Source organism: Alnus glutinosa, chromosome 5 (genome assembly GCF_958979055.1).
Source record: "Alnus glutinosa chromosome 5, dhAlnGlut1.1, whole genome shotgun sequence".
NCBI lineage: Eukaryota > Viridiplantae > Streptophyta > Magnoliopsida > Fagales > Betulaceae > Alnus > Alnus glutinosa.
In genome coordinates, this window is record NC_084890.1 from 32,527,779 (window position 1) to 32,540,570 (window position 12,792).

The following is a 12,792-nucleotide window of genomic DNA, read 5'->3' on the forward strand; positions in this document are numbered from 1 at the left end:
TTTAATAAAGTAATTAAAGTAAGGTTAGTCTTGAAATTTCACTTACAAAATGATTTAGATTTTCTTTATAAAAACCTCAAAAATATTTGTATGAGTACTTAGGTCAGAATGACCTAGTTAGACCTTTTCCTAGCAAGATTAACCATCTAAGACCCACAACTTACTAAATGGACTTAAACTAGTATACTTATCACTTACTAAAATTTGGATCAAACAACCATCTAAACATGTTTTAGACAAAAAAATAGAAAATAAAAAATCAAATAGATTCAAAGCTTGCTTTTTTATGCAATTTGTGAGAACTTACTAAATTCTTAGAATAGTTTTAACACTACCTAAAGGGCTATTGATAATAATTATAAAAAAAAAAAAAAAAAAAAAAAAAAAAAAAAATTACTTTAACATTCTTTTTTCTTTCTACGCAATTTACGGGGGAAAGGGAGAGGGGGTAGATACATTAATGAACAAACACAAAATATGGGTGGGGCAAAGGTAACCCAACAACAACCCCATAAAATATTTCAACATTCAAAAGAACCATTTAATATGAGTTTTTTTTGTCATAAAAGATTATGACCTAACCCAAAAATCCATGCTCACGACCCACTTTATGTAAAAGTTAGATTAACTGTTTATAAATTCTAGGGTTTGGATTATGGAATTGTAAATGGAAATGGACAATTCGAAATCTCTGGTCTCCTAGAGCGATTCAAGGTACTCAACTTCTAATTTTCCATTCACCTCTCAAATATCTCTACAATTAGACTCTTGGGCCTTATATACATATAGCCCATAAGTTACACTCTAACAATTGAAATGGGCTTTACTAATAACTACTAAAACTAAGCCCATCCACCCCACTAACACTAATGATACTGTTACACTTTAAAAGCACTATTCATATCATTCAACATCTATGGGCAGTAGGTATAAGATCTTAAATAATTTGCATGATAACCATCATTAATTGGACCATTACGTAGTTCTACAACAATCTCTTTCACAAAAACACCTCATGTGAGTGATCTAGATCTAAATGAAATCCATATTTATAAAACTATGATCTTATTAAACCAAAAGTTTGGATACACTCTGACATTACAAGTTTCTCATGAATACACGGTGAGGTTTATGTACACATGCCTTTGGCTACTCAATGTTGAATCAAAATCATGCAAAGGCTGAGTTAGTTAACTATGATTAATAGTACGTAAATCACCTCATTAATAAAAAATTATATTAAGCTGAAATCATAAGATTTTAATCCCATATATTGCCCTAGGTCATGTGCCATGAATTAAGCTATTAAATTATGCATATCATTAGCACTTATCGTCTCCTTTAGCGGGCTTTCTTCCAATTTTTACTTAGCTAACTAGGCCCACTAACAATGACATGCACATCTAAGCCCGACACTTTGAGCCAAATTACAAACCAAACTATGATACAAACCAAGGCATTTCCGAAGTGAAGTATGTTTTCTATTGGGTTTCAAACTTCTTCTATTATGGAGGATTGTAGATATTTTCCCAAAACAATTTTTGGGCATAAAAACCATCCTTCACACAATCATTTTTCCGCCGGTGTCTAATTTCAATGCAACATGTACAGATGGTATTACTTAATTGGGAAGCAGCAAAGTTATTAAATTTCCACTCTATCAATTCCACTGTCCTCTTCGTTCTCTGAGGTGAACTCCCCTCGAGAGATGATATTCATGAAGGTCTTTGTGGCTTGGCCAACAGCATTAGAAGTCTTCTTTGCAGCTCCAGCAACGACAGGTTGCAAAGAGATGATGGGCAGGCTAGCTCTCTCTTGAATCATTGCTGTATCATACGAAGAATTATGGTCCCAATATATGAAAAAGGGAACAACCAGAAACAAAACCAAAATATGCTTAGAAAAAATAAGAAACGAAATGGAAAACGAGAGTTTGGAAACAAACGGGGACGGGGGGAGCTGATTAGAGGTAGAAGAAGAACAGAGTTGCAGATTTCAACATACACATAGTTTGCTGGCGAGCAAGTGCACCAATTTGACGAATTCCAGCTTCTGCTGCTTGCACAGCTTGAGTTGATTTGCTGACCCCATCAGCTATCTCTTGGCTGCGAACCAAAAGGAACAAACAATGTATAATTTAAGGTTTACGAAACCCGAGTACCATTTTAAAGGAGGTCCTCTGCAGGTTACAGAAGGAAACCCATGTATAGCTTAAAAAGGTGCAATAAACTAAAATGATAATGGTAATTCACCTACAGCATTCCACAAAATGACCAAAAATTGAATTAAATGAAAGAAAGGAGCAAAAGTAAGGATCTTATGGTAACCTTAAGTCACTTAGTTCCAGCGTAAGGTCACTGATCTCCATGCCAGACAGCCTAATAGCAGCCATTGTACTGGGGAGCTCTTCACGAGCTGTATCTGCTAGCTTTGAAAGAGATATTGCTGCTCTTCCCATAGCCTGAAGGGCAACCGGGAAAAACAGATACATAGGAACTAGTATTTAGAAAACAAAATATACCTGCCTACAACATCAAACTTCTGATGTTTACATCTACAAGCAGAACCATCCACAATTGCAAATAAAAAATAAAATAAAAATTGCAAAAGAAGATCCCAAACATCAAAATGCACAAGAAACTAGCGAGCTTCAAAGTTTATGAGAACATCATCAACAGATTATGCTACAAGAATAAAAAAAACTTCCAAATGTCTACCACAAGTGAAAATCCTAAAATGTCAAATAAGCAGGAAACAGATATTGCAAATTGCGGATCTGATAACATCGTTTAAGTTTTTGATCAAGTATGCAGAAAATAGGAACATGAGGTAGTGGCTACAGAGAAAAATTTGAGACCACATAGAATTCCCATATCTGGCATATGAAAGAAAACCTTCATTTTTATGCCAGGCCATAGAAAATTAAGAGCTTTAACCTTGACACAGATAGCAGCAGATATCTACAAAATCTAGACATCATATGATCATACCCAAACCAACTTTTCCGTTATTGGCCTCAAGCAGTAGTATATCTGAATATCAATCATCAAAATCATACTATTTCAACTCTGAATTTTAATGCTGGAACCTAAAGATCTTGGTTTTGGCCCTAAAATTAATGGACTCATACATTAAACAACAGAGATAATCAGAACATTTACTAACAGAACAAATTTGGAGTGTAAAATCTTTGAGGAAGAAACCTGAGTTTAATGTTACCAAGATAGCATCAATCTAATTTTAACATCAGAAATATAACCAAACCCCCAGTAAGTACACCAATCTAGCAACTGAAAAACCAGTTTTCACAACATGGCCCCCAAAGCAGCATGTATGGAGAGCATCTCTGCATACAATTCACCACTAAAGCTTCACATTAATGTTGGCCAGCCAACAGTGAGCTTAAAGTGCATCAAACATCATTCATATCACCAAACCATCAATAAGTACACCATCCCACTAACTGATGTACCAATTTCCACAATATTGCCCCGAAATGCAGCACATAGGGAGAGCTTCTCTATCACAATCACCAATGAAGCTATGAAACATTATATTTCTGGAGATAATCTACAGTAGTGCAGCCAACCTTCTAACAATCCGAGTAGGTTGTCATTCCTCTTCTTCCACTGCTATAGGTATTTGCTCCCCCTTACACTTACAACATAGGGAGCTGCTTACTTTCTTTGGGTGCATCAAAGAATATGACTGTTGATTCTTCACTTCTTTCTTCTCTCCAGTCTTCACCTAAGTTCCTTATTGTTAGACTGCAAACTCCAAAAAAACTCTTCTAGCTAGTCATGATAGTATCCTCTCTTGTTATCATGGTTGAAGTAGATTCTTCTTTTTGATCAATCAAGACCTCATCCCAAACTGTACAAGCTTCTTCCAAACCATACGAATTTCTGGATGTAGATTGTTTATATTCAGATGGATCTTATATATATACAACACCTTTAGGAAATCTGAAGTGATCAAAGCTGTAATCTGTAATACTTGTAAAGAACTCAAACGTGACAATGGTATGCTACAATAGGATGGAAACGAGCTTTGGGAAGGGGGGCTGTTGGGAGGCATTCAACTCAAGTTTATAAAGACTTGATGAAAAAAAAAAAAAGACTACGGATGTCAAAAGAGCTGTTACAAGCACCAAGAGGGGAAGCATACCATAAATCAGGAGGAAAATAATATTCCAACATTTTAGAAAAAGGAATGTTGGAAAAGGAAGACTGGCATAGAAAGGCATTCACCTAAGGTTTATTGCACAAGACAGCTTGACTAAGACCCTCAAAGAAAAAATGTGTAGAAAAGAATGTACTGTTACACTAACACACAGACATGTACAAACATGCATAGATATACACACGTGGATGTATACATATACAGCCGGCTTATTGGAAACCAAATAACAGACTAATAATAAGCAAGAAGACAGACTAGAAGAAAGCCATTAAACCAAGAAAAGTGACATTTTTTATGTCCAAGCACCGCTTATTGTACTGATAATCTCAAATACTTTGTGTGAAGTCTCATCCATCCCTATACCAAAACTAATACCAGTAATTATCCATTTTTCCAAAATCTGACATCAGTAGTTGTTTTTGATGATGACAGCACTACTCAAGCTGACATCCAAAAGATATAAGCAAACAGGACAGGCAAGCAGTACCTAAAACGGTGTCCAAAAGACCTATGCTTCACACAATAAACAATTACACTCAATTCTCTGATCAAGGAGACCTAATACAACATTTTTGGATTTAGGCAGTACCAAATTCAGAAGAATGCATAACAGCACGGACTTGAAAGATTACATGTAATGGTTTGGATTTGACCTTATTTATCTTTCATATCAGACTAATTTGAAGTGCGTTTCCATATATTTCAATGTTTTAGAAATGTTTAGTCAGGAAACAGAAAAAAGGTAAGAGTTGTTAGCAGCTATTAAATCAATTAGCAATAAGGAAATTTTAGGAGGTTTTGGGAGTGGGATTGGATCAACCTTTAGCTATTAGCTGAAACAGCATGGGAAAGGAAACAATTGCGCATAAAGGGGGGAAAGAGCACTTTCCATAAGAACTTATAGAAATTGCTGCAACTAATAAATCACTGTTTGTCCTTAATTTAGGCGTATTGCAAAAGAACAGGTAGTCATAATGTCATAATAGACTTATGTGAGATGAATTAAGCCTCACGTGTAATGCTGGGACATACAAAAAAAAAAAAAAAAACATATTCTGCACTTAAACATAATGTCAGACTACTTACAAATAGTGTTGGGACAGCTGCAATAACAAGGCTAGTAAATGCGACAGAAGTCTGCGAACATTGAAATTAATTCATGATTATCAATAATGACGAAATTAACGTAAATCATAGTCAACAATAAAATTCAAGCTTCCAAGTTTGTCAGCAAAGAATAGCACACATAATAACTACCACAAGTTTAAACCACAGCCTACTCAAACCAATGCCAATTCTTCTGACATATGTAAGTATCAATTAATTAGCAGGGAAAAAATAGCAAATTCTTCTGCTTTTAACAATGAGAATCATTTCATAGTACTGTCCAATTTTTTTTTTTTTTTTTGATAAGTATAGTACTGTCCAATTTTCGATGAAGCATTTCAAAATTTCCTTTGGTAAGTCACAGATTGAAAATAGTTTCCAATCCGTTGTAAATGCCCAATAACATCAGTTGCTGCCTTTTTTTTCTTTTATCTTTTTTTTAGGGGATATGAGATCTTACACCTAACAACAATTTTGATTAGTAAGAAGTGTTAAAGGCCTGTTTGCACGTTCTACGAGAATAGAAATTTAAATTATCATTTTGGATATAGTTTTTCAAAAATTCATCATTATTAATTGTTGAAGTCATTATCATTATTAAAATTATGAGTTCATGAATGCCTAAAAGCGATCCTGAGGCTTCATCTTATTCTGAATAGTTCCATTCAAGCCATGGATGTGCACTTCCAATGCAATGGAGAATTAAACTGAGCTACTCAATGCTAAGGGAAAAGCAAGCATGGCTACAAATAAACAAACAAACCCATTAAAGGTATTGAATGCTACAAGCTTGAATAACATCACAATTACAGTAAAAAAAACCAACAATTTCCTCATACCGTGCAAGCAATGAACGCCAAGAGAAAGAACGCTTGGTCACTCAAGCTCAACTTGGCCACCTGCGCAACATTGGCCGGAACACTGGGGCTCCCCACAGCCACATTCCATTGACTTTGTGAATTCTCATCTTCAACAAAGTCTTCACTCGGAACCTCCTCCACCCCACGATCCTTCAGTTCGGCATTCAAAGGTCTTGCGGTATGGGAAGTGCAAAGCACAACCAATCTGGATGGCTTGGACTGAGATTCCGAGGAGAGTAGGGTGGGCCAAGCAATGGGTTTTATGCAGAATACATTGGGATTCTTTCGCTTAGAGGATGTGTGCGCACAGAACGGAGCAAATGGGTGTAAGGAATTAGTGCTTATAAGAGTAGATTTCATTGTAAATTCAGGGAATTGGGTAAATCACCAATAATAACAATACCAATCATTGAACTTTTTGATACTACAATATTACAAGGGAATCAAGCAATGTTTAAGGTTACCCATCAACTACCACCTGAAAACAGATTCAGGAAACAAGAAGAAGAAAAAGATAAGAAATCTGAATATGGGAAACACACAGTTTGCAAACGTGAAACATAGGACAAAAGAATTAAGAAAAGGGTTCCAAGATACAAGATTGTTTTTTGAGGAAAACACAGTAATTTAGAGCAACAATTACAAGAATTCGTGACAACACAGATAGCATCGTACCTGGAAGTGAGCAGAATTACTACCTCTACTTCATAATCTGTCTCTTGGCAGTTAAGAGGTTCTCTGCCTCGACAGGGACTACTTCAAGAGTTCAAGATGAAATGATAACCGACCTTGTTTTTCTTCTTTTTTTTCCCTTAAAGTAGAAACTGATCCCTCTTATTTTGGGCTTGTTCTTTACATTACATTACTGTTATCAATATTGGCCTTTAATTTCTTGTAATTTTTAACGTCATCCTCGAGTTGGCATCTGCTTCGGTTGCTCTTAATAGTCACACCGGCTCACACGTTTTACTTTTGTGTTTAGGCCCATCACACATGGGAGCCTTGAATTGGACAATTGTGAACCTTGGACCTGGGCTTCTCGAAATCAACAACCTCATTTAAATTTGAAAAAAAAATCATATTATTGGTTCTTGTGGTTAATTTAAAGAGCCCTTCTACACATCATCCACTCATCCCTCCTTCATCACCCTCTTTTCTTTAAAAAAATTTATTTTTATTAAAAAGTTGTCTCTGATGTCAATGTTTAGCATTTCCCTAATTTAAATTACAAATTATTTCATATGGTATCAAAATTAATTTTAAGACACTTGTGGTTGGCCTAATTTTCCAAATCGCTTCTAGAAGTCAAATTTCGTTAAATTTTTTTACAAATTCTGTTAAGCTCCAATAAGATGTCAATACGTATCACTCTTAGTAAAAAGATATAAATATGTTAAAAAAAATAAATATATAAAACCATAAAAATTATTTTATTTTAAAAACAAAGTTTTTGAAAAAAAGAATGAGAGTGGCCGCCCACCACCCCATAGATGGCCGGCATTTCTGACACCATTCCGCTGGAATTCTTGCTCACCTATCAGTCATTTGCGTTTGTCCCGCACCCCCTGCCCCACATCAACCCACCTCGCATCATCCCTCCCCGCACGGGTTCTCCCCATTATGTGCGGTTCGGGGGTGCGATTTTTGCAACTCGCAAAGGTGCGAGGCGATGCCAAAAAATGGGCATCCCCGCCCCCCATATGCTCAGCCCTAGATAGGTGAAAGCTTATCGTTTTTACAAAGGTTAAGCTTAAGATCCAACTTTTTTGACGGGGATATACCTAAACAATTATGTCTTCTTTCATGCCTTTAGGTCTTAGACCTTGCAAATAATGATTTGTTAGAGAAATCCCTCAATGCTTAGGGAACTTGAGTAAAGCAAGAAGCATCTATCATATAAATCTGTATGACCAAATTATGGTGGTTTATAAAGGACAAGAACACGCATATAATTCAACTATTTCTCTTGTCTATTCCTTAGACCTCTCAAGTAATAATCTATCAAGAGAAATACTTGATAATATAACAAGGCTCGTAAGATTGGTCAATATGAATCTATCAATAAACCATTTGCCAGGAAAAATTCTTCAAAAAATTGGACATTTGTCCATGTTAGAATTGCTTGATCTTTCAAGAAACAAACTTTTTGGTCTTATTCCTGAAAACTTGTCTTCTTTAAATTTATTAAGTTACTTGAACTTGTCATTCAATAACTTGTTTGGAAAAATTCCATCTGGGAATCAACTATAGACACTTGGCTTGTCCAGCTATCTGAAAGAAAATAATAATGAAATAAAAATAAAAGCGGAAACAAAATAAAATAGAGAACAAAGATTTTACGTAGTTCGGTTTATGACTTATGTCTACAGGGTAAAGCCCAAAAGGCATATATATATATATATATATATATATATATATATATATATATATATATTTTTGACATGTTTACACAAGAGGGGGGAGGGGTGATTCGAACTAGTGACCTCCGCTTCATGAGGTGTAGTCCTCAACCTATTGAGCTACCCTTAGAAATGACCTATTTATAGTTGAATGAAGCCATTAATACAATAATTACATAATCAATATGTAACCTATGAGAATTAATCAATATGTAACATATGAGAATTATGATGATAAAGCATGAGAGTTACATAATTAATATGTAACATATGAGAATTATAAGAGTAAATAATACATTAACAAAGGTAAAATATTCTTTTGTGAACCTCCTCTTCCAACAAAGTGTCCAGGTGATTAAATCGATCCAAAAGTAATATCAAATGGTGGCAATTTTTTTTTTTTTTTTTTTTTCTAATTAAATGGTGGCAATGATGACAAGGGAATTGAGTCACTATTTTTCTATAGTAGCATGGGAGTGGGTTTTATTTTTGGATTTTGGGGAGTTTGTTGCACATTAATTGTTAAAACATCATATAGGCAAGCTTACTTTCAAAGCTTTAATAATTTGAAAGACAAAATTGCTATTCTTGTTATGTTCAAAGTTGCTCCCCAGCTAAAGAAGCTAGGTCAAGTTGGAGAGAAGTTGAGGCAAATCGATAATAGAGCTTTATTTAATTAACATGCATGATTATTGACATCGGACAGAACTAAAATTGTTCTGACAGCATATGATAGCAGTAAAAACTATAAATTAAAAATAAAAAATGGAATTATAAAATAAATCTACCCTAAATTCAATCCTCTCCTGCATTAATTATATAATATTATGAGTTTTTCTGTTGCCATATAATATATTTCCAATCTTCCCACGCAAAGGACACACGCTATAACACTCATAGTTCGAGAAGGCCAAGTTTATTATCTGTAAAGTCTCAGAGGCAGCAATAGTATATATTAGCAAACTTATAGCACTTTTATATATATATATATGAGAGAGAGAGGTTTGGCTATTTTTTTATTATTATTATTTTTTATAATGAAAGATCTAAATATTTCATTGATAAAAGATCATGAATATTAAGCTCTTACATTATAAAATATAAAACTCTATAAAATCATAGCCACATGCTATGAGGTTACAAAGTCATAGATACAAATAAAATTAATTGCAATAAAGTATTATCTATGACTTTCATCTTTCGCTAACCCATATGTACAAAAATAGTTAAATAACAGATATGCTCCGAGCAGACTAAATCTAAGACAATGGTAGCAAAATATCATAGAAAAATTTATTTAAACCAGCAGTGAGAGATAACCCCTCACATGAAAAATTCAGGCCGTGAGAGATAACCTCTCACACCTGACTAACATTCATCTCATAGATTGTCCATGAGGACAGATCTAAAGAAAAGAAAACTTTTATTTAAAGCAAAAACACAACCAGCAAATAGCAGCGGTTAGGAAGGATATGAACGGCACAACACGAAAGTAGATGGACGGATGCATAGCCACTACAAAAAAAAAAACTGACATTTTGCCACGTGGTTATAGTAGCTGGTACTGTAGTCATGTCGCAATTTCACCATGTGGGTAGTTTACCATGTCATGATTTCGCCACGTTGGTAATTTAATACGTCATGAAATGTACCACATGGCTAATTTGCCGCGTCGCCAATTAGTGATATGGCAAACAAATCACGTGACTAATTTTTTAATTTTTTCTTTTTCAATTTTTGAGGATTTGAAAATTTAACCATATGCTTTGTTTGCCCCGTCGCTAATTAGTGACGTATCAAATAAATCACGTGGTCAATCTTTTTTAATTTTTTTTTTTTTTTTAGATTTCAAATTTTAGCCATGTGTTTTATTTGTCACGTCGCCAATTAGTGACTAATTTTAAACTACGTGGCTAATTTCAAATGATATATTTTTTTTTTGTTCCCTCCAACGAGTTCCTTTTTTTTTTTTTTAAGGAAAGATCAATCTTTCATTAATCAAGGTAAGGGTACATAACACACAACCATAAAGGTTTACAAACATCACCACAATAAGGTGTATACCCAAACTGGGCCTACTGTGCTAACCACATCACCACATCACCACAACTAGACTCAGAATTCAACAAACAGTTGCTAACCAAAAACCTAATCAACCAGAATGATGCCTACTGTGTTGACATAAGGTCTAACTACTTGATCTGGGAGTAGGTCAGCCATTCTGACAAAATAAGTGACTAGGTTTAAAACAAGCACAGAGCAAACTGTTGAAATAAACACAAAAACAACCCAACAACTGAACACCAACACAGAAGTCGGCATCGGAGGCGCCGTCACTGTCGCCGGCGCGTGGACCACATGCGCCAACCACCAGGGACCTCCCTCTACGCCAGACGACCGCCGGAGACACCCGAAAACACCGAACACCACCAGCCACACCCTGGAAATCATGTAGTAGCCCTCACGCGCCGGTGCAGGAAGAAACCTCCCTGGCGCGTGCTGGCCACGCGCCAAGAAGGAACGCGCTACACGGCCGAAGCTGGGGGCTGTTGAACCGGAAGAGGCCGGCGACTGCCGTGGAGAGGTGCGTGTCATGAGAAACCCGCCCGAAGTAAGCAGATCTGACTCCAAATAAACACCAAGGAACAAGCGGTCAGACACTTCGATAGCGACACACCGAGAAACCGCTCCCCGACACCAAACTCCCGTGCAATCTTCTATCAAGGGACTAGCAACCACCCCCAGAAAACTGAGAGGACAAAACACCCACAACCCTAATGGCTTGAGGACTCTTAACCTACGTAAACAAACAACACAAGAAAAAAAAAAAAACTAAAACTGAGAACCACCACCGGGAGGGAGGTGGTGCGTAGCGCCCCCCCCCCCCCCCCCCCCCCCCAACAAGCTCCTCAAAAAAGCTCTCTCTAGAAAACTCTCTGGACCTTCTCTCTCTAGAAAACTCTTTTTGACAGTTGAGGGGAGCTTTGCCTTTTGGATGGCCTTCAATGCTCTTCCCTCCAACGAGTTCTAGTTTCCATAAAAAAAAAAAACTTGTGTTTCCCTCAACTTATAATAATATTATTGCTTCTTTTTTTTTTCCCTCTTTCTCCTTCTTCTCGAACCTTCTTCCCCCCTTCTCTCAACAAAAACACTAAGCTAAACCCAGAGAGTGAGATCGGAGAAACCCAAAAAGAGAGAGAACCGGCGAACCAGTGAGCTGAACCCATCGGACCCGAATCTCCATGGGTCGTCGCCGGTGCACCAAGGTGTTGTATTTTCCGGTGGAGCAGAGGCGTGACTTCCGGTGGATTGTGGCCGGTTGAGCTAGGAGTAATTTCCAGCGGTTTTGGCCGGAAATCCGGCGATTTTTTGGCCGACGGATCTCCGTACCTCCCTGACGCAACTCCGGGTCCTCCCCGTACCTCGCTGGCCCTCCTCGAACCTTGCCGGACCAGGAACTCCGGCCCTCCTTGTAACTCGCTGACCCTCGTCGGATCTGGAACTACGGCGCCGGAGATCCAGAGAGATATATAAGTTTTGAAAGAAAAAAAGAAAGAAAGAAAGAAAGAAGGAAGGAACGAAGAAGAATTTCTTTCTTTTAATTAGATGTTAGCGACGTGGGTTAGTGGCACGCGGTTAAAAGTACATTATTATTATTATTATTATTATTATTATTATTATTATTATTATTATTATTATTATTATTTTCTTTAATTTTTCTTTTAAAAAAAAATTGCATTTAGTCACATCTTAGTAGCACATGACTAAAAATGTCACGTCGCTAAATAACCACTACATAAAATAGAGAAATGATTAAAACACTCACACTACACAACAATGACACAACACAAAGGCACAATGGAGTGGGGCCCACACATGGACCCCACTCGACCCCACTCCATTGTGTCTTGGTGTTGTGTCATTGTTGTGTAGTGTGAGTGTAAGGATCACTCTCCCATAAAATATCACGTCGCTAATTGCATTTAGTGACAACCTAATTAAACACGTGGAACCCACGTCGTTAATGCGCGCTACGTGGTAACCCATTAGCGATGTGGATGACTCTCATCTATGTGGCTAATTGCATGTGGCTAAATTTTTTTTTTTTAGTGAGCGGAGATGTCAAAATTACTGATCTAGTCAAAAAACACTTACAAACAAAAGAAAAACCCAAAATGAGAGGAAGAAAGTACGTAGGAGTGGGTAGTAAGGAAAAGAGAGATGAGGAGGGAGCAAACTCCTCC

At 36.6% G+C, this 12,792-nt stretch overlaps 1 protein-coding gene across 3 annotated transcripts; it reads right to left on the reverse strand.

The window, feature by feature from the left end:
- Positions 1-1,459: 1,459 nt before the first annotated feature.
- On the reverse strand, positions 1,460-6,979 carry LOC133869712 (uncharacterized). Of its 3 annotated transcripts, none has more exons than XM_062306778.1 (6): positions 6,825-6,979; positions 6,129-6,627; positions 5,269-5,319; positions 2,328-2,461; positions 2,005-2,105; positions 1,460-1,826 (listed from the first exon to the last, which is right to left on the reverse strand). In XM_062306778.1, the coding sequence occupies exons 2-6, from the start codon at positions 6,507-6,509 to the stop codon at positions 1,645-1,647; spliced, it is 849 nt and encodes a 282-aa protein (XP_062162762.1). In that variant the 5' UTR covers positions 6,510-6,627; positions 6,825-6,979; the 3' UTR covers positions 1,460-1,644. The 3 variants fall into 3 exon arrangements, with proteins under 3 accessions (XP_062162762.1, XP_062162763.1, XP_062162764.1); XM_062306779.1 differs by having other exon boundaries at positions 6,848-6,935; XM_062306780.1 differs by lacking the exon at positions 5,269-5,319.
- Between the last annotated feature and the right edge of the window lie 5,813 nt (positions 6,980-12,792).

What these genes read in the sequence shown, in the direction of transcription:
- LOC133869712 (XM_062306778.1), bottom strand. Translation starts at nt 6,509, where the DNA reads ATGAAATCTACTCTTATAAGCACTAATTCCTTACACCCATTTGCTCCG. An exon ending in CTGGAACTAAGTGACTTAAG is followed by an intron (nt 2,106 to 2,327) that starts GTTACCATAAGA and finishes TTTGGTTCGCAG; the next exon opens with CCAAGAGATAGCTGATGGGG. An exon ending in TGCTCGCCAGCAAACTATGT is followed by an intron (nt 1,827 to 2,004) that starts GTATGTTGAAAT and finishes CGTATGATACAG; the next exon opens with CAATGATTCAAGAGAGAGCT.